This window comes from Orbicella faveolata, unplaced genomic scaffold, assembly GCF_042242905.1.
Source record: "Orbicella faveolata isolate gen_17 unplaced genomic scaffold, um_ofav_v1 contig_13, whole genome shotgun sequence".
In the NCBI taxonomy this organism is placed as follows: Eukaryota; Metazoa; Cnidaria; class Anthozoa; order Scleractinia; family Merulinidae; genus Orbicella; species Orbicella faveolata.
This window is the reverse complement of record NW_028301540.1, coordinates 20486892-20507500: the sequence shown is the minus strand read 5'-3', so window position 1 is coordinate 20507500 and position 20609 is coordinate 20486892. Positions and strand designations below refer to the sequence as shown.

The following is a 20609-nucleotide window of genomic DNA, read 5'->3' as shown; positions in this document are numbered from 1 at the left end:
ACAATTAATATGCTTCTTCGCGGATGTTCAGACCATCAGGATCAATTGTTCTGCCTTTTTGAATTAAAAAAGCTTCCCTGGCCTTACGGATAGAATCCCGGTTCTAAAAGATTTTTTCGATGGGGATTAATGAGGCCCTGTTAGGGGGAGGGGGGGTACCCATGTCCCCTGTCTGAAATTCGCCACCAGCCATGTCGGCATTTCGCAAGATTCCTATGTCACCTGTCGGAATTTCGTCTCAGAGGAGTTGTGTCAGGAAATTTGACCTTTTTCGATTAAAACGAAGCTACATGTATAACACATCGTAATACCTTTGTTTATTAAAAAAAACCGACACAGTGCTCTCAAGTCTCACGCATTGAGCATGAGATTCAATCTTGCGCTCTCACGCTGAAACGATTATTTCTCACGCATTGAAGGTTCCTTGCTGTTTTAGTCAAGTACATATATAAGTAAGTATCTCTTTGGATATAATTTACTCCTTGTATGCTTTGCACTTGCTTCGACCACTTTCAGCAGTAGGAATTCTTATGCAGAGCCAGCTTTTCTCCAGTCGAGTGGGTTTAATGGTTACTTTATGGTTACTTTTAAAGCATCATATTTCGACTCAGAATGAAGGAAAAGACTTCTTAGCTACTTCAATTTTTCAAAATCTTCTAAGGGGCTGGGGGCATGCTTTCTAAGGGCTTGGGCATGCTTTCGAGCGCTGAAGTTGCTAACCTCCTAGGGGATGTGGGGACATACTCCCCCCAGGAACATTTGAAATTTAGACGCTTGGAATTGCTATTTTCAGCCATTTTCCAGTCAGTACTTAGACCTAATGTACAATCGAACCTATGACTATTTTTACCATGCTGACCATGTTTATGTGTAACAACCGTTCTTTAACTCAAAATTCTTTCACTCAAAGTCGATTTATTGGACGTGGACGTTTTAGCGTATACAAGAAAGCCTGGGTTTCACGACCCGTCCGACATCGCGCGTGAGAGAGGAAAACTCATTTAAAACTCTGGAAATGCGTCTTCACTTCGACTCAGACGTTTAAAACAATCGATGCATTCTCAGTTCCGAAATTCGTTGTCGGTCTATCTTGCCATTGGTGTCGCTTTCTCTGTTTCGCTGGAGTAGTCTGTCGTTCGTCGCCAATTCATAGCTCTCGTGTCGTCTTTTCAAGGCCATGTCGCTTGTGGGAATTTACCCCTAACAGGGTCTAATTGCATGTCGTTAGCAGTGTGGTTAGGAGAGGACAGGAAATGTTCGGCGGCTGTAGTAGGTTTAGATTTGTTGTTAAGGTTATCTATGGTACGGCGGTGTTCATGAAATCGGTCTATCTAATAGGATAGAAATAGCAAAAGAAAAAACAATTAAGTCTCTAAAAATTTTGAAATTAAACTCCTTTTCAATCAGGCAACGTTTGAAGCCCGTTAGTGTCGGTTTCAACCTAAGAGTATGGTCCAGTGAATTCCAGAGTTTAACTGTTCTATAATAGAAAGTTCTTCGTCCTGTGGCTGTTTTATACAAAGGAACATTTAGCATCTGGGGGTCCCTCGTTGTACGCTCGGTGATGATAGCTCTTTGAACATATTTAGAAAATAAAGAGTCTGGTGCACACCCAGTCATGCATTTGAAGGCCATTAGTGCGTGACGATAGTACAGCTGCTGTCTTACAGGTAGCCATCTAAATCTTTCTGCATAGGGCAAATATGGTCATATTTCTTTGAACCACTAACGATACGGGCCGCAAAATTTTGTACAGCCTGTATCCTACTCAGGTTGTACTCTGAGGTGTTGCTCCAGACATTACAGCAGTAATATAGCTTGCTAAAGACTAAGGCATTAATTATAATGGTTAAGGTGGTTGTATCTAAGGTATGTTTAACTCGATTTATCTGGCCAAGGCGCGCCATGCAGCTGGACACTGTCGAAGCAATATGATCGTTATACGTCAGACAGGAATCCAGAATGACTCTCTGGTCCTTAGCAAAAGCAGTTGGTGCAATTTCCTTTCCCAATAAAGTAAGACGAAAAGCCTCTACTTTACCTACCATCGCTCTGCTGCCAAAAATAATTAACGTAGTTTTGTTAAGGTTTATAAGGAGCTGATTTCCAAAGGTCCAATTAGTAATTCTGCATACGTTGTAAGTCTTCATTTAATTTAGCAATGGCATTTGCCTCACCTTGTAAATTGAAATTTAGCATCAATTTAGTGTCATCTACATAGCACTGAGAAGAGCTGTGGTGTGCCAACATCCCTCTTTCTTTGAGTTTCCCTCGGTCATTCGATCACAGTGGGTTTTGCCGAGTTACTTTTCACTTCTTTGATACGAATTTCTGCTTTAAATCCTAAATCTGGGCATAACCAGGAGCCATAATCGGGGACGGAGACCGTAAGCGCGCGCCATTTCTAGTATTAGGGTTGTCCCCATGATATGGGACAATAATTCTATTTTTAGAACAAATTGCGCCATAGCCTGAGGCACACGCGCGTACATGCTGCGAGGATTTTTGCGGATGTCGCGCGGAGGAAATGGCGTCCGAAATTCCCGAAAATTTTCATGTGTTTGGCCCAAAACTCAACGCGTTCACGTCTGTTGGAATTTTGCTTAAGTATTTTCGTCGTAAGCTGCTCCAGTTTGAGTGAAGTAAGACAGTGTCGAATTTACGTATGTTCCGCTGTAAGCTTATATATATCGCTGACCAAGTTGTGTTCCGACGGATGCTTCTTTTACATGAGCTGTACATTACTCCACTTTAAATTTCACATATGTTGAAGATTAACGGCTTTTCCATTACACAGCAAAAAACTAGCTGGATATATTTAGATATAGCACAGCTTCAGGACTTCATAGTTTCCTAGCTCCTCTTGCCACACACTTGCGAGGAATTTGTCAGTCTATCGCGACCGAAAAGTAAAACAAAATAATTGCTAGTTTGAGTTTCGCTTGAATTTTAAGCAACGCTTGATGTTTCATCCAAGGCCCAATAACTTTACGTCCGTAGATACTGCTCAGTTTTATTCGTGTAAAAATCCAGTAAATTCTCTGTTGTCAATGAATGAGAGCGTCCGCCGATGCGTGTTTTCAGTACAGTCAGCCCGGAGTAAACATGACAAATTGTACTTCGCCGCTCTTTCGTGTGAAAGCGTACATCGAACTCAAACAATAACTCTATAGTTTTTAAATATGTTTAAGATTGATAATTGTTTGAGAACATATTAAAAGCTAAGCTGGAAATATGTGAATAAAGCAGAAATAATCAGCAAATTAAAGTTACGATGACGCTTTCTTTAATCAACTTGGAATAACGATTTCGAGTTTGTTGATCGAGCTATCAAAACTCCTTGTCTATTTTCATTTTCGCAGTGTAAAACTTCACTATGCTTATGTTGAAGAAACACACATGATGTTAGTAGCCTTTTTTGCGTTCGTGAAATTTGTTACAGCATCTCAGCACAAAAGATAACGAAAGAAATCTTTGTCAAGATTTGTTGACAATTCAAACACCGACTCGGACTTGAAAGTGCACGAGCTGCACTATGCAAATGAGTTAATTGTACGTGTCAGACTTTCCTTTCAAAAACTTTTGCAAACTTACCAAACAAGCAGAAACAATAAGAAACCGTCAAAACAGGTTTTGGTTATGATGAACCATTGTCTGAGAAACTCACAAATTAACTCGATACCAGAGTGTAGAGTTTTCTTGCTATATTCTTAAGTCAGAACAAACGCAAAAACATACGCGTAAGCTTACAACTAGCGTGAGCATATCTTAGTATTCATTCCCAGCGCGAGATTGAAGTCTTGTTTTCGACCCTGAAAAACCCACCTTTTCCGTTAGCTCAGAGCATAAAACTACATATAAGCGCCCTGGTTCGTATTCCCTGCCTTATTCCTTGCCATCGCTGTGAAAAATACGCAAAAGAATCTCTCAACTCTCACCATTTGATCACACAACGTGACAACATCCACGCGAGAGCCCCCGACACGTGCGTGAATCCGCGCGGATATATGACGTCAGGATGGCGCAATTTGTTCTAAAAATAGAAAAATTGTCCCATATCATAGGTGCGCGCGAATCCCGAGACTTACGGTCTCCGTCCCCGATTATGGCTCCTGGCATAACGTAACACTTGCCACGCCGAGAGTTGTCCCGGTTAGGCGAGCCAAAGCGTTTATATGAAGAAAAGTTGTCCCGCTTGCCAGGGTTACCCTACCTGCAGAGGCGTGACAACTCGCCCACCCGAGTTGTCTTGGCTACACTACTAGCTAGAGGACTATTAGTAATAAATATTTCTTCAACTTGCATTTGCTAACTTTATTATTGCCTTTTCTGTCCGACTAGTTGGGTGATACCAAAACAGTTAGACCCTTCGCCCTCAATGGCCACAGATCAATAGCCCATTCATCTTCGCCTCATGGGCTATTGACCCGTAGCCCGCAAGGGCTACGGGTTTAATTGCTAATTAGACACCAGACTTTAGCCGATAGTCAGAGTGGTAGGGTCTTTCTTCAAATCTTATTTGTACAAAGAGAACCAGTGATACGATGAAAAATATAAAAAGAGTCCGGTCTATGTTCCTCTTCAAAAAGAGACCTTCGAGGTGGGGGTGGGGAAGAGGGCAGCGAGACCGAAAGAGGAGTCCCGAACTGCGGCTGGCAGAGTCCTCCGCACCACCTGGGCTGACCGGGCTCGGACTGTCATGGGATCTGTCATGGGCTCTCTGTCCTCTCCGTCGAGCTCTGAAAGCCGCTGCCCTACAGATACTCAGGAGTACTAGTATCTTGACAGACGGATTGCGGACGTGCATATGGACCAGGGACCCCTGCCCTGCTATGGACGGATGGATGGACCGATGGACAGACGGACGGACGAGCAGGATGATTCGACTGATTGATTGATTGATGTGTGTGTGCGTGATACAGCCCGTTCGTTAATTCGTCAGGTTCAAGTTCCGAGCTGTATACCATGATTTCTCTTTCCTTGATTTATCTGGAGCAAGAAGTCCCCACCAGTAAGGCAACACACTTTCACAACCTCGCTCCCAGGGTTTCATTTCAACCCACTCCCTAAGTAGAGAGGCTCTGAGAACGAGTTTGTCACTTCATTGTATTTGGAAGGTGCTCCAAGGGAACGTAGGCCTTTATGGGGTAAGATTTTATTGTCTTGATGGTTATATGATGTCTGTTATAGCAAAATGTGGTCCTGTGTGGTATATATTTATTTGAGATCTATCCAAGTTGAGTGTAATTCTATGCGTCAAGGACTCAAAGCTTGTGCATGTTGCGTGCGAAAGAAGCATGAGCTTAAGCTTACATGTGCACGAGTGTTTTCGGTAAATCAGTTTTAACTGCGATAAGCTAAGTTTGTGAACACCATAACTGGATTATTAGACTAAGAGGGTAATAAACTGAAAAAGGAAAATTACCATGTCACTGATAAAACTATTTGGGTTAAGAGAGAGCATTCCAATTCCTACACCACACCGTACAAGCGCTGAATCTGGGGTCACGTGACAAAATATTTTGCCAAGAAATTTTTTATATTGTGGGCTATAACTTAAAAAAATACAAGAAGTGGAAAGAGCATATAAGAGCATTATTGCCAGGTTTGAGGCCCCTTGCATTAAAGAATAAGATTTTATGACGGTGCCTCAAACTGGCCATTTTGATATTTTGGCATGCTTTTTCCATTTCTGTATAGCCCATAATTTTATGAAAAGTAGGTCACGTGATAGCCCAGCTGCAAAGGGCCTATAAAGAACACTCAATCTAAAGCTTAATGTATTAAACTATAACATTTCGAGAGACTTTTCCTCTGTTTTGTTTCATTTTTTTATTCACTATGATTTTTATGAGTAAATCTCAGTACCTATGGTATAAATAGATTTGAAACTTCAAAATGCAACCTCTAGGCAACCCCCAGGCATTTGACATTTTTAATTCTAAGTTGGTCAAATTCCCATCCCCTTGGCCAAAAATGGCATTTAAATGTCTTAAATGTCTCAAAGTTCTCTACCACCAGTCAACTATGGCAGAAATAAGTAGTGGAAAGAAAACAAGTTCTCCATGAACAGCAAGTCATAGAATTTATAATTTCAATTTCCAGGCCTGGAAAGTCATGGAATTTAAGTGAGGGTCATGGAAAAGTAATATGCTTAATTCTGAGGATAAATGTCAAAAAGATAACAAAAAGTTGACAAATAACAGACGAGTCAGAAACAGACTTCAATTTCAGTAGAAATAAACATAATTGGGCGTTTTATGCATTACAGAGTCGGACAATACCTTAAATAAATGACTGGTTTGACAATACTACTGTAAGAACAACTCCTTAAAGGTGATTTCCAGTCCGTACTGCGCACTCTCAAGAGCTTGTTTGCGTTTTTTTCTTTTGTCACAAAATGTAAACATTTCACACCTACTTCAAAGTTTCAAAACAACCGCCATTATGGAAGCTTTATGCTTCGTTCTTTCTCATAGCGCTTCATGAAACAACTTTGCAGCAGTAACACTCAATGAAGCTGTTGGAAAAAGAATTTGAAAGGCCTCAAAGATAACGTATGTGGTTCATAATGAATAACATTGATTTGCATTCCATCAAGTGAGATTTATAATGTTTATAAACATCAGGGTGCTGAGACTGCGCAGTACGGACTGGAAATCATCTTAAACGTAGCTCATGAAAAAGGTCATGGAAAGTCATGGAATTTTAAAAGCTCAGAAGAGTATGAACCTTGAATTGTACTTTGTAGCTTCACAAGGTAACTTGTTCAAATTCCCCCCTCCCCTACCTTCTCATATAGTGTTAAATTCCCCACCCCAATGTTAAGCGCTAATATCAAATGGCCAATTCCCTCTATGAGACATGCAGGGAATCATGGTAGTTGTATTCATCATCTTGGACTGGATGTTATTTTGATGAATACAACTACCATGATGCCCTGCGGATGCATCTCATCAATTAATCAAATGCCCTGGGTTTGCTCCAGACAAGATGCTGATGTTTCTACTTCAATGATACATAATTTAATCACTTAATCAGGGCTAGAAAAAAACTTGAATTCCACTCAGCTTTCCCTCGGGACAAGTAGCCCTTAAATTTGCTTGCCCTGAGCAAGTCTTAGTTTGCCTTTTTAATGATTTAGTTGGTAGATGAGTTCCCTGATCCCTTGCCCAGGGGCAGGTGGGAGTTAAAAGTTACTTGCCCAGAAGGAAATCTACTTGTCTCGGACAACCGGATGGCACTTTTTTCAAGCCCTGCTAATAGCAACTGCCCCTTACAAGTGATCAGCTGATTTAGTAATGAGCAGAACAAAACAAGGTGCATTCTGAAGTTTCATTTTATAAACCTCAAGCTGGATATGTAATTTAGAAATATTGTTAATAACTATAAATAATAAAATACTTTTGTCACTTGGGCTATTGGAATGTGGAGGAATCAGGGAAGTGAACAGATAATAGATATTTGTGCTGCATGTGGTAGCTTCTTAGTAGTCAGGGAATGTTAAGGATATCAGAGTGGGATAAAGGATAAAGATTTTGGATGCAAGAATTGTAAGTGGAATGCAACGGAATACAGAACTTCAATTTTTCTGTTGCTGCAAAAACTTAACAGCACAAAACTTGCACAATTGCACCCTCTGTAAAAAGCGAACTGATCAACATGACACAAGCATGGGACAAAGAAAAATCTGAGTCCCCAATGGGAATCAAACCCATGACCTCTTGAACACTGGGCGGGCGCTCTATCCACTTATCTACAAGAACTCATAGAGAGCAAGGTCATTTAACTGAGTTCATATGTGACAGGCGCCCTGCATGCTGCTGGGATCAGCACTGTCGAAGTCATCATGAGTGTGATAAGTGAATAAAGATGGCAAATTTTAAGCTCGGCAATGAAATGTGAAAAGTGAACTGATCAACATGACACGAGCGTGGGACAAAGAAAAATCTGAGTCCCCGACAGGAATTGCACCCATGACCTCCTGAACACTGGGCAGGCACTCTATCCACTGAGCTACGAGAACTCATTGAATCCTTTGTGGGTATACGTATGTTAGGTTTCAAATAATGAATAGCAGGTGCCCTGCATGCACTTCGTCAACATGTACATGTATTATAACTTAGGCTGGCATGCATGAGTCAGTACAAGACTGCATGAAGTCTCCAAGTCCTATATTGATCTCCTGTGTTTATTAAGAGGGATAATCTGGAGCAAAGTGTCCTGTCTAGGGAAACAACTCAAGGCAATAGACCAGGACTCAGGACCACTGACCTCCAGAATGAATTGAAACAAAGACAAGCTAACACACAACTCCAAATACTCAGCCAGTTGTCATCTGAAAAAGTAGGACTGGGTATGTGGAAATAAACAGTGTAAAGTTTATCTTTTACTGATATGTGGAAAAAAGGAAGTAAAACAGAATATACACACAAAAAGAGACATTACAATCATTATTTTGTGGTGCCTTGTCAGGTAACCTTGGCAAGATAGGACTTTTAAACTGTAAGAGATGTTTATTTTAGAGCAATGACTAACATAAAAACGTTTTTTACTAAATCAGTACAATCAAGATTTCAAGTTAAACTAGTGAGACAATCTCAGATAGTGCAGAGTCTAATGCATAGCTCTGATGCAGTACTCATGACACAGTTCTATATAACCCACTCCTGGTTTGTACTGCTAGGGATTTTGATGAGACATAATCTTAGCAGTGTGAATGTTTGATGTGTGTATTTTCATTCACAGTCCAAGAATAACTTACAATTAATGACCTTTTGTCAAGACAGCTCTCGAATTTCACTGTGTTTTACGTTGATTTTTGCTCATTTCAAATTAAATAATACGTTTGAGTTGCGAATGTGACAATTTTACTCTTCACGAAAACGTTTGTAACTTGATACTTTTGTTTTCCTCACAAAGGTATGTAACCTAAAACTCTTGTTTTCTCGAAAACAAACGGAAGATGTGCTAGTATTCTTTTCACAGCTGGAGATAAATGGAAGAAAGTTAAATGTCGGATGAAGAAATGGAAGAGGAACAATTTGTTTTATTTAAAATGCGCATTTTCTTTTGACCGATAAACAGGAACTAATCTAATTATCAAATTGTCATGGAACAGCATGTTCTGTTTCCACGTTAAAAAATAAAACCACTTAAATACACACTGATATCAGTCAATACAACTAAGGAGCATTTCAACGAGAGGTATTGAAAGTAAACAAGGCTACTTGAGCGAGATTATATCCTTCATCGGTGAACACTCTCCCTCAAAGACTGATAAAATTTATGCTTTCAGTAGGTGCCACGGAGTCTGCAGCAATATTTGAGCAGTTACCTGGTTTTTTTGTTCAATTTGACAAGTTTTAATGCCACTTACTCAGGAGAGTTTCGGCTGTGGGTATGAACATTTTGGTCTCTTTGATGGAGACAATTAAAGGATGAAATAAATGCACTAGTGTAGTTTGGAAACAATAGATATTTCTTGAACCAAGTTAGGCATAATTCCAAAAGACATGCAGTCACAGGAACATCCTTGTATCGTGCTAACGATGCTAGAACGTATGCATATGACTTATTAGGGTTTTACCACAAGGAAAAGCACTCAACGTTAGTGTGTGATGTTGTATGAAATGTATCTTCCACCTAATATATTTAGTTGACACTAATGCTTATTAATCTGCGCATGCATTTCGAGCAAATATTGGTTTTGTTCTAAAGAGAAAAGTACCACAAGGAGAGCAAGGGGCTCTCTGAAACAAATATATAGCTTTTTGAAGTGATCAATGAAGTAAGATAGGTACATGCATCACCTATTTAATGTAGTGCTCACAAGTACCTACCCCATCCTAACCCCCCTTGCTGCAAGCCCAATTAATTAATTGAAATTAATTAATAAAAAAAAACATTTAAGTTTACACCTTATTTCCAGAGTGCCATAGTGCCTTACTGCCATAGTGCTTTAGCAACGGCAACCCCCAAACCACCCCAACAATGCACTCTGCACTAAAAGGGTAGGATGACAGTATGAACAGTTAAAAAATGGGTGGGAAGGCAGGATTTGAGAACTCTATTGTGGATCCTCACTATTCAGTGGCTAATCAAACTATTATTAATAGTAAAGATGGTCATTACATCACCGGAGTAATTAATGAGCCACAAGAATTGTAAATGTCTTTAAGTAGTCCCCTAAATGTCAGTGGCAGGAGTGAGTGGTAAACCATGTTCACTACAAACACTGCCCAGGCAAAGCTATGATATGGGTGTCAAGATTTAGCTTAGGCTGCAGGAGATTACACAACAGAGTTATATGAAGTAGGCAAAGCATCAGGGGTGGTGGGGGGCAGGGGGGGAGGATGGGTACAAAATGTAGATGTAATTTATGAACATGTGACTTGGCAACAAAGGCAGAAAACCTTCTTTAACTTTCTCTTCTTCCAGAACCTTTACATGAATGCAATTTATTGCATACAGAAGTCAGGCCCTCCAAGATCTAGCCACGCTGCTAGTCAATAGAAGTACACAGTACCAGCCACATATGCCTGTCTCTTCAAGGTGTTTTGCTCTTGTTGTATCCCTGTTGATTTTAATCATCTTCTTTGGTTATTGTTTGACAACATGGAACAATGATACAACAAAGAAAATAGTTAGCAAAGATTTGAACAAATTTGATGAGCTCAGCAATGTTCCCAAGAAAAGTGCTTTTCTCAGTGTGATAAATGAGGGTGCAAACTTGAAGAAACGTTTACCAAAGGCAGTCATCATTGGTTCAAATAAGTCCGGCACTCGGGCATTGCTTGTTATTCTTAAGATGCATCCAGACATTAAAGCATGCCCAGATGAGGTACACTTTTTTAACAGAGAGGAAAACTACCTGCTTGGCTTGGAGTGGTACCGAGCAAGAATGCCCAAATCTACTGGAGATCAGTTGACCATAGAAAAATCTCCTGCCTACTTTACAACAAGAAGTGTTCCTGAACGTGTGTATAACATGTCAAAAAATATCAAGCTCTTGGTGATTGTCCGGGATCCAACAATTAGGGCAATTTCAGAATACACACAGTTAGTATTAAAGCCGAACAGCTCCCTTCCAAAGTTTGAGGACTATGTTACAAAGAATCGAAACACTGTCAACAAGGAAAGAGGCATAGTGAAATCTGGAGTTTATATCAAACATTTGAACCGCTGGCTGAAGTTTTTTCCACTCGCACAGATTCATTTCGTCAGTGGAGAGCAGCTTATCAGAAACCCAGCTACTGAGATAAAACTTGTTGAAAAGTTTCTTAACTTGAGGCCCTTGATAACAGAAAAGAACTTCTACTTTGACAAAACAAAAGGATTTCCTTGCTTTATTGGAAAAATTGGATTACATGGAAAGAAGAAGAATGGCTGCTTAAAGGGAGCAAAAGGAAGAAAACATGTTCCAGTTGCTAATGACGTGGTCAAACTCCTACAGGACTACTACAGGCCTTTTAACCAGGCTCTGTATAAAGTTGTAGACCGGGATTTTCACTGGGCATGATCATCCTGAAGTCTGTCGTTGAAATTCTAAATTTAGGGAATATTTAACTATGTTATTTGCCAAAGGCAAAGTAAACATAGGTGAATATTCACTGAGATGAAGTCGAGGTGAATATTCACCAATGTTCACTGAGCCTGGGGTGGTGAATATAACATCACATGAGGAATCACTCAACCAATCAGCTCTGAATTTATACTAATATTTATTATAAAGACTTTCCTCTTGTGGTCAGTTGACTGCTCTTCCAAGTAAAATTGTAGACCACCTGTCAAATTTTACACTGAATTGTTATAGATTGAGTCTGCACAGTTCTGATGCTGTACTACCTGGCAACGTCAAGAAATGTCAGCCATACATGTGTAAAATCATCATAATAACATGCTATATATAAATTGCTATGGATATGTTTATATATAAATTTATATTTATAAATTTATATATTAATTTATACATATTGCTATCTATAAATTGTTATATATAACTTAATAACATGTATGTTTGTGTATATAACCTTCCTGGAAAGGAAACTGCTATCTCGTTGAAGAAAGTAAGTTGTTGTGTTGTTAGGAATTTTGTGGCATCACCTGGGTGCCTCTCTACAAACAATTTTACTGTAGTGTTCCAAAAGTACTGCAACAATAAATTAATCTTTGACACTACAGGTGACCCCCTTGCAAACTCGAACCGAAATAAATCAATTTCCTGGCCTGCATTTCCTTTATATATTTACTGTAATTTTACCCTTGGAAACTCAAACCCTCAATAACTAAAACCTGCCACTTACCCAAAGCAATTTTGTTTCTCTCCAGGTCATTTTCTTTATAATTTTACCCTCAATAACTCAAGCCCTGTTTGTCAATACACAACTACTCAAGACAATCTGGCCCAGGTTGTTCAAAAGGTGATAATGCTATCCACTGGGTAGTGATTTATCCACTGCCAGTACTGCAGTCCAAAACACTGGATTTCCCTTGAGGGTTCAAGTTATCGGGAATTGACTGTACTTTCAGATGCATTAACCTTCTTGTGTTGCTATTTTTAGAGGAGCTCAGCGCATAATATGGCACACACTATAGTCCATCACAATAAAAGTACAAATGTTTGCATAAAACTACAGTAATTATTTCTGGAAGGAATCTTTTTTTTTCTTTTTTTAAATTATGTTTTTTTCAAATTAATGACAAAAAGAATTGTTATCACATTGAACAAGGTAATCCTATTTTCCTTTGAATAATTACTGTAAAGTTCATCTAGAACAAGCAGCAAAGTCAGTTTGGTACAGCATGCAGTATTGACTGTTATTTCCATAATTTGTTTCTCAAAAGCAAGTTCAGTTGGTTTTGAAATTGCTAGTTTTGGACCATTTCATAGGTTACAACTTTTGGGATCTGCTAAGGAATGGACCATTACATTTTTGAATGACTGATGCAGGTTTTTCAAGCGTACTGCTTCAGTGTTTTATTTTGTATGTAAATATTTATTCCAGTCTGACTTACAAACTGAAACATGGTCCTGTTAGTTAAGGCTCGCCTAATTATATGATGAGACTTATTTAAACAATTAACTACAAATTTGTTATTGCTAGGTTACAACCTAAAGTAAACGAGGGGAAGGATATATTATATATAGAAGAATTAGAAATATATCATACAATACAGAATTAATGCATTTTAGGTTACCAACAAATTAAATAACAAAATAATATCTGTTGTACCATTTTAAAGTGAGAAATATTTTATATAAGATATATTAATTTCTGTTGTCAGGGAGTCTATACAACAATATTATTATAAATAAAAATTATATTATGTTTGAAAAGGAATAAAACTTCCAGTTCTATTCAAATTAACCATCAATTTCCAAGAAATCCTCCCCCCCCCCCCCCCCAAAAAAAAAGAGACAATCTTGACACTCTCCTGAAAACTTCTGGCATGCTGAGACAGTCTGAGATACACTGACTGTATTGTTCACTGCGTTATTTGGTTCATTCGTGGTAGGGTGTTTTCTTCATTCTTGAGGCTATTTGCTGGTTAGTCCTGAACATTATGCTTTGTTCTCATCCATTCTGGTCTATTTGTTATTTCAGGTCATTATTGTCTCAGTCTGGCTCACCGTGTTGAGGAAACATGTTTTGGACAATTATGTAAACATAGGGTCTTTGTTTTCTCAAATGTTGTAGTAAATAACTTTTTTGGTATCTGTAGGTTGTAATAATTACCAATATTTTTCTTTTGTTTCCTCAGAAACAAAAAAGAAAACAAACATTGTTCTAGCTACAGGGTGAACAAAGTAGTGATAGCATTCAATCAGAGTAACGTTCATAGATGTAAATGGCAATGCAAAGATGCATTAGCTAGAAAAACAACCTGATGAGCACAGGTTGTTCAGATAAATTATTGCTAATGTGATCATCATGAACACATGAAACAATAACAAAACGTAAATTTGTTAAAAATTGAAATTTTAGATGACTGAAGCGATTCTACAGGTATGTAGATTTAAATGACATAGTATCCAAATGCCATGGTATCCCTTTCCATGTTGAGCTGTAATGCTGTAATGGCAGAATAATTATTGCCAAATTTCTTGCATACTATTTTGCATAGCCTGTTTGAAGGATTGATGTGGCATGGAGCAGCACTTTAACTGTTGCCTAGTATATGCATGCAACTAGGGTATAATGCTTGAAATGCTAAATCACTGATTAGTTAGTGTAATGAAAACACACCTGCAAAAAGAAGTTCTACTGTTGGTCAGTGTTAGTAATTTACTCATACAGCACAGGTAATCAACAAACCTCACTTCCCAATTTTGCACATCATTATTTTTTCCTACATGTACACAGATCATACTACTTTTGATGATATTTCTCCTAATAATACATATTGTAAAAAATAAAATGAAATACCCACTTCTTGATAAAATCTGATCTACATGTACATGGTTAAGAGTCCATAGTAGTTAACATCACCAAATCCTATCCTATCTAATCAGAGTAATTTCCTCCAATCTTTCAACAGATCCTTATCCAGTTCTCTTCACCTCCATGGTCCACCAAAGGAGTTCTCCATTTTTACTTAACATTTTTAGTCTAAATCCTGATTTAGAGATACATTTGTTCAGCTAAAAGACCCATAAAAGGAGCTTGATCATTCTACATTTAAATTTATCCCTAACTTGTTTGTTATCGGCCTTTCATAAAATTTCCATGATTTCCATAATAACATTTTTGAATGACACAAGTTAAAATTCTATCATGTTCTTGCATTTCCCTAAACAATAAAAATCCTGTGCTTAAAATTGCCAGTGACAAAATCTGTCAATCATTTCATCATAAACATAAAAAGGAAACAACTATTAATACTAAAAAAAAGGTAAAGTAATTTGAGTGTTACAAGATATCATGATTTACCACACAACTAACAAGGCCTGCAAATGGACTAATGGTATCTTGAATATCACCTTGCCGGCAAGAGGTAGCCAAAGTCTCTGTCAGTAAGTAAACCATTTGGAGGAATTATCAAAGACAAATTTTAGCTATAACAAAGTGCACGATCTACGTTGAGAGTCATGCTGGGAATATGAGTTTGTACTGCCATTACTCTTCTTGTCCAGGTGGCTTCTTTCACTGCTTATGGATTGAGTCACATTTGAGGCGTCAACATATGCTGTCAAATCAAAAGATATCAATCAATCAATCAATACGAGTAACTCACTAGATATAATATGATTCACTGTGGTGGCTCAAGGTTGCTTGATGTTAATTCAATTCAACTCAATTCAATTCTTTATTTACACTACATGATTGTATACATGGCATTTAGATACACTTTGTTGGTAAAGTAATGAAAATAGTAAAACAAGTTAAGAAATTAAGAAAGAAATTCCTTATTTACCATGAGGAAATAAAATTTGTAAGTGAATGGCGGCCAAAGTAGCAAGAGCTTTCTGGTTGGCCATTGCCATCTTCAAGTAAATGGCAGCAAAAAAATTAATTGGGCTAAGCTAGATCTACATACACACATACAAACCTACATACATACATATACTACATTCACACTTATATAATATTAGCAAAATCAAACAGCAATTGAAAGTAAAACAAGGCAGCAGCAAAATCAAGTTTGATTAATCAGAAGGTGGCATTTGTACTCTTTCTTAAAGACACTTAATTCCCAAATCTTTGAGCCAGAAAATGTATAGGTTGACTCACTTATACATGTAGATTGGATTTGTCCTCTGATTACTATTTAATATGTATTTAGTCTGGTTACAAAAATACCATCTTGGTTACATGTAGGTAGGTATCTAGGTAGGTAGGTACAGGTAAAGTCTGCATTCATGCCTAGTGGTGAGGCGCTGTTAGGGGGGTTGCTCATGTCCCCTGTCTGAATTTCACAAGCAGCTATGTCGGCACTTCGCAAGGTTCTTATGTCGGAATTTCGTCTTATTAATAATAATAATAATAATAATAATAATAATAATAATAAGATAATTTGAAAACTGAGACCAGAGTGACTTTCAGTTTTTGTAGGTACAGTTTATTCAACCTCGATCCATGGCTAGACTAGTAATGACCCCAATAAAATAACAAATTGATGTGACACTACCAGTTAAAAGTGAATGCCTTGTATCAAATTTGACATGATAGTAATGTAGGGAATATTAAAACATCCACTGAAGTCAATGAAGACACAACAGCAATGGAGTAATAATAGTGTATATTTTAGGACCGTCTACGTTATTATTTGAGAAGCTCTACTCAGAGGTCCAAACAGTCTGGGCGAATGACACTCCTTCCAGATGATGTACCTAAGGACATTCTGCCAAAGGCCACCGTTTGCCTGGCTTTCATCTTCGGAGTCAAGGTCGCTGGTCTCCTCATAACTTCCTTTGGCTGGCAGAAAATCTTCCACTTCATTTTGATATCTAAGAAATGTCTCGTACGACATCTCTGTCAGTTTGACAAAGTTGTCTCCTCTCTGAAAATGTCCTATGTCCACTTTGCCTGCTATAGTATCTCGGTGACAGATGAAGTAAAATATCTCCAACAGATGACAGATAGATGGAGCGCTCACGCACATGGGTCTAGTCTCCTACCCAGATGCTCTTTGGACTCATCACGTAATCCTCCTCCATGACGAGCCCTAGTTAGATATTAGTTTTTGTTAATTAATGTCGTTAATGACGTTAATATATTTCAGTCGGTAAAATGAGACGTATTTATGACTCATTTATTGGTTTTATTGAAACATTATTGACCTTATTGTTTAAAACATTCACTGTTTTCATACTGCTTTCACAAATCCAAAATTCGCTGTCGGTCTGTTTTGACATTGGTGTCACTTTCCCTATTTCACTAGAAAGGTCTGTCATTCATTGCCAGTTCGTGGCTCTCGTGTCGCCGTTTCAAGGCCATGTCGCTTGTCGGAATTTACCCCTAACAGGGCCTCAGTGGTGACTACAAGAAGTAGTAACTGGATACAGGTCTGGAGTATTTCTACTCCCTAGTTTGACCCTAGCCCATCACAGAGTTTCCCCCAGCATTAAATTCACTGGTACTCATTTATAAACCTGGGTGGAGAGAGGCACACTGAGAGCAAAGTTATCTTGCCTTAGATCACAAGACATTAAAGTATTAACTCTTGCCAGAGCTCACACCTAGACTGCTTGATCTTGAGAGCAGCATGCATGTAACCACTACACCACAGTGCCTCTCTTGCTCACTATTTCCAAATCATCAGGTCATTTCTCCCTCATTTTAAATTCTTTAAATGTTTGTAGTCAATTTGTGTCTTGTGTGATGCCTTCTCTGTGCAAAGTTGTATGTTAATGAGGAAAAATGTAAACAACAACCTCGGCAAAGATTCTCCTATACATTCATGTTTTTGCTCATTAAGTTGAAAGATATAATTATTTTAGGCTTTCTAAATATTTGTGCTGTAAGGACAGGGTCTGGAATATTGGTTTCATTTATTCAGTAACACTGAGTTCAGCTGTTTTAAAGTTTAACTGTTCAAAATATATATCGTTATCACTGAGATATTTTTAGGCCACAAGCCACACCTCTTTACCGGAACTTAGGGAACCAATCAGGATATTGCTGAATGTCAGAAGAAAGTTCAGATACTGGAAAAGTTAAAATACAAAAAAAAAAAATCTTTAAAAAAAACCTTTAGAAACAGATACTGAGATCTCTACACACCACTTGTCTAACAATAATTATTGTATCAGGCATTCCTTATTTTTCCTTCTTCAACTGCCAAGAAAAATAAGAACACCTGTTTGCAGGATAGGTTGAGCCATTGTTCATATTTTGAAAAGAAGTTGTTTACCCAAAAGTTATAACCACAGTGTGACCAAAAATACAACCCTAGTAATGCTTCCAAAGTGGACCAAAAAAAGGTATGATTAGTGCCATTTAACTGTATCCAGTTTCATAACTACCGTGAACTTCCAAAAGTAACGACCCTCAATAGTTTTGGAATTAGCATCCTTTGGGGCTCATTACTGTTGGGGGCTCATTACTATTGGAGGGTTGTTACTTTCAGGGAGTAAAAAACATTATGGAAAGCTCATATGACTAAGCTTTTTTTGCAGAATAAAAGATGGAAATTTGATCTAAGAACAGTTCTTTAAACATCAAATTAAATTCTTATTCCAGTTTAAATCTATGTTGCTATGACATGAGTGGACTCTTCGTGCTTGTCTGAGGGATGTCTATACCGTGTTGTCAGTGGTCAACAAGAATTAAAGCTAATCAGATACTGTAAACTGTCCTACTTCATGATGCACTGCTATGTTAGTCTGCTGTAACAATATCTCAGTGCGATGGTCGACTTTTTGATTTAAATTTGAATGATACAGAGTTTTCAATTTCAATTTAAAGAATGTTCCTGTTAGTTCGAGATGTTCCTGTTAATACTTGATTAAATTCTATGGGTTTTGTTTTGACTCAGCGGAACATGAACTGACAAAGCACAAATTGACATTTTACAACACTTCATGCCATAAGTGATACCTTCCTTTGTTGTAGAGTGTCTTAAATCAAGTTACCATACATAACTTTCACCTCACTATTGATTGTAAATAATACATATTACTGAACCTTGGTCTCACAATTTTCAGTGGGGGGAAGGGTGGGATTGCTTCTTTTGTAGGGCTTGCTACTTTTGGGAGGGGGGGGGGGGTCACTTCTTTCAGGATATATTAGCGGCCACAACTTTTTGACGTTACTTTTGGGGCTTCGCTACTTTTGGGGTCGTTACTTTCGGGGGGTCATTACTTTTGGAAGTTTCTGGTAGCCAATCAGAAGCTGGTCTACTGTCCTGATGTGTTGCAATATCTGGTCTTTGGGAGAAGTAGATAAACATTGCAAGTGTACCTTTTTTGTAAAATCTAACTGTAATTTACCTCAACGCCTATGATTAACTATAAGAATCCTGCCATATCAGGTCAGTGACCTGGCATTTATACCTAATTGTACCTTTTCAGTACACTTTAGATTTATATTGATTTTGGTCAAACCATGGTTTGCATTTGGAGAGAGACAGCCAAGGCAAAATACTCATGGCAAAACCAAACGAACCTGATATGCCACCAAAGCATACCAGATAACGTACGATTAGGCATGCTACTATACCCAAATTCACAATTAGCCAATAAGAAGCTGTATAGACCTACTGACCCGATATCCTGCAATATCAAGTCACTGATATCATGCTCACTTGACCGAAATTATGTACGGTAAATACTTAAGGTTACAGTATACCTTCGGGTCAGCAATTTTCTTCAAATTTGGAGTTTTGGGTCAAAGTAGTGGTCGAGGAATAATCTCTAATTTCTGAAAAAAAAATTTGAAAAAGGCTTAATATTGGCGGAGAAATGGCAACACGCGCAGTTTTGAAAACTGGGGAATATCACTCGGATATTCCCCAGTTTTATCTAGGGCATATTCGGTCACGTGACATCTTTAGACCAATTGCGCACGAGTGAAAATATTTGATGGATGTAATAAACAGTTAGATAATGAGCTCGAGATTTATATCAAGTGATAGTTGACTTGGGCTGCGTTCTTGTCAACTATCACGTATAGAAATCGAGAATGAATAATCTAATTGTTTTAGTATAAATCTACTAGTCATTCAAAACTTTATCTAAATTTGTTGTTTCAGAAAATATCCATACCCCTCCCACGGAAGGTTTTTTAGCTTGAACCCCCCCTCCCACCCCTCTGGAAATTCCATATTAGTGCCATACTTTCCTTTACAAAATTGGGCTTTTGAAACCCCCCTCCCCCCTTAGAATTTCCGTTAACCTTCCTTGGGGTGGTTATGGATATTTTCTGGAACTACACAATCCTCTTCACTGATACTTTGAAAACGCCAAGAAGCGGCTGTCATTTTGCTAACAAGGGCACACTGCTATGCTACTCACTATCTATCACAGAATAGATAGTGAGTAGTGTAGCCAATCAGAGAACGGCATTCGTGGTAGAAAGCCAGTACATTTATACTAATGTAGGACAGCAGAACAGTATAGACATGGTGTCTGATTGGCTAATTGTGAGTTATATCAATCAATCTATTTACTGCTACCAGCAGTTAGGCTGTAATACTCACATCGTGTTGATTTTCTGTTGCTGTTAACCACAGCTGGTTTATCTGTATTTGAACACTTCATAAGTTCGATGTAATTCACTGCACGGCCATTGCCCAAAAAGGTTCGATCGTAATAATCAGAAATTTTCAATTCTTTTTCTTCACCATTGTCCACGCGAAATACGAAATGATAAACTCCTGGTTCAAGAGATGGACAGACACAAAAGCTTCCTCCGTCTGAATTCCACTGCTCCAAATTGTAAGTTGAATATTTCACACTGTGAACCAGAACATCGTTGCGATCAAAATGGTCCTGATAGATATCCTCCGCTTTGCTTATTAGAAGTTCCACTTGTTTCGTGTTCATGTGAGCCTCAGGTTTCCAAGCAAACCCAGCTATCACGTATTCAGTTTCCATCTTTGTCAGTAAAATGTATCATATATGATAATTTCCATCCTTTGGAGAAATTTCTTACACAATAGCAGAC

At 38.3% G+C, this 20609-nt stretch overlaps 2 protein-coding genes across 6 annotated transcripts; one reads left to right on the top strand and one right to left on the bottom strand.

Annotated features, from left to right (window-relative positions):
• Positions 1 to 4589: 4589 nt before the first annotated feature.
• On the top strand, positions 4590 to 13366 carry LOC110040487 (heparan sulfate glucosamine 3-O-sulfotransferase 5-like). 4 transcript variants are annotated; one of them, XM_020745726.2, is made up of 2 exons: positions 4590 to 5147; positions 10441 to 13366. In XM_020745726.2, exon 2 carries the CDS (start codon positions 10454 to 10456, stop codon positions 11519 to 11521), a length of 1068 nt encoding a protein of 355 aa, XP_020601385.1. In that variant the 5' UTR covers positions 4590 to 5147; positions 10441 to 10453; the 3' UTR covers positions 11522 to 13366. The 4 variants fall into 4 exon arrangements, with proteins under 4 accessions (XP_020601385.1, XP_089141116.1, XP_089141115.1 ...); XM_089284990.1 differs by having other exon boundaries at positions 8232 to 13366; XM_089284989.1 differs by having other exon boundaries at positions 8200 to 13366.
• A 957-nt stretch (positions 13367 to 14323) lies between these two features.
• LOC110040488 (uncharacterized) lies at positions 14324 to 20539 on the bottom strand. 2 transcript variants are annotated; one of them, XM_020745728.2, is made up of 2 exons: positions 20143 to 20539; positions 14324 to 15189 (listed from the first exon to the last, which is right to left on the bottom strand). In XM_020745728.2, the coding sequence occupies exons 1-2, from the start codon at positions 20537 to 20539 to the stop codon at positions 15059 to 15061; spliced, it is 528 nt and encodes a 175-aa protein (XP_020601387.1). In that variant the 3' UTR covers positions 14324 to 15058. The 2 variants fall into 2 exon arrangements, with proteins under 2 accessions (XP_020601387.1, XP_089141117.1); XM_089284991.1 differs by lacking the exon at positions 14324 to 15189 and adding an exon at positions 16039 to 16668.
• Between the last annotated feature and the right edge of the window lie 70 nt (positions 20540 to 20609).

Excerpts from the sequence above, each read along its gene's own strand:
- LOC110040487 (XM_020745726.2), top strand. The coding sequence starts at position 10,454 with ATGCAATTTATTGCATACAGAAGTCAGGCCCTCCAAGATCTAGCCACG.
- LOC110040488 (XM_020745728.2), bottom strand. The coding sequence starts at position 20,539 with ATGGAAACTGAATACGTGATAGCTGGGTTTGCTTGGAAACCTGAGGCT. Across the intron at positions 15,190-20,142 it reads CAACAGAAAATCAACACGAT|CATATGTTGACGCCTCAAAT; the intron begins GTGAGTATTACA and ends TTGATTTGACAG.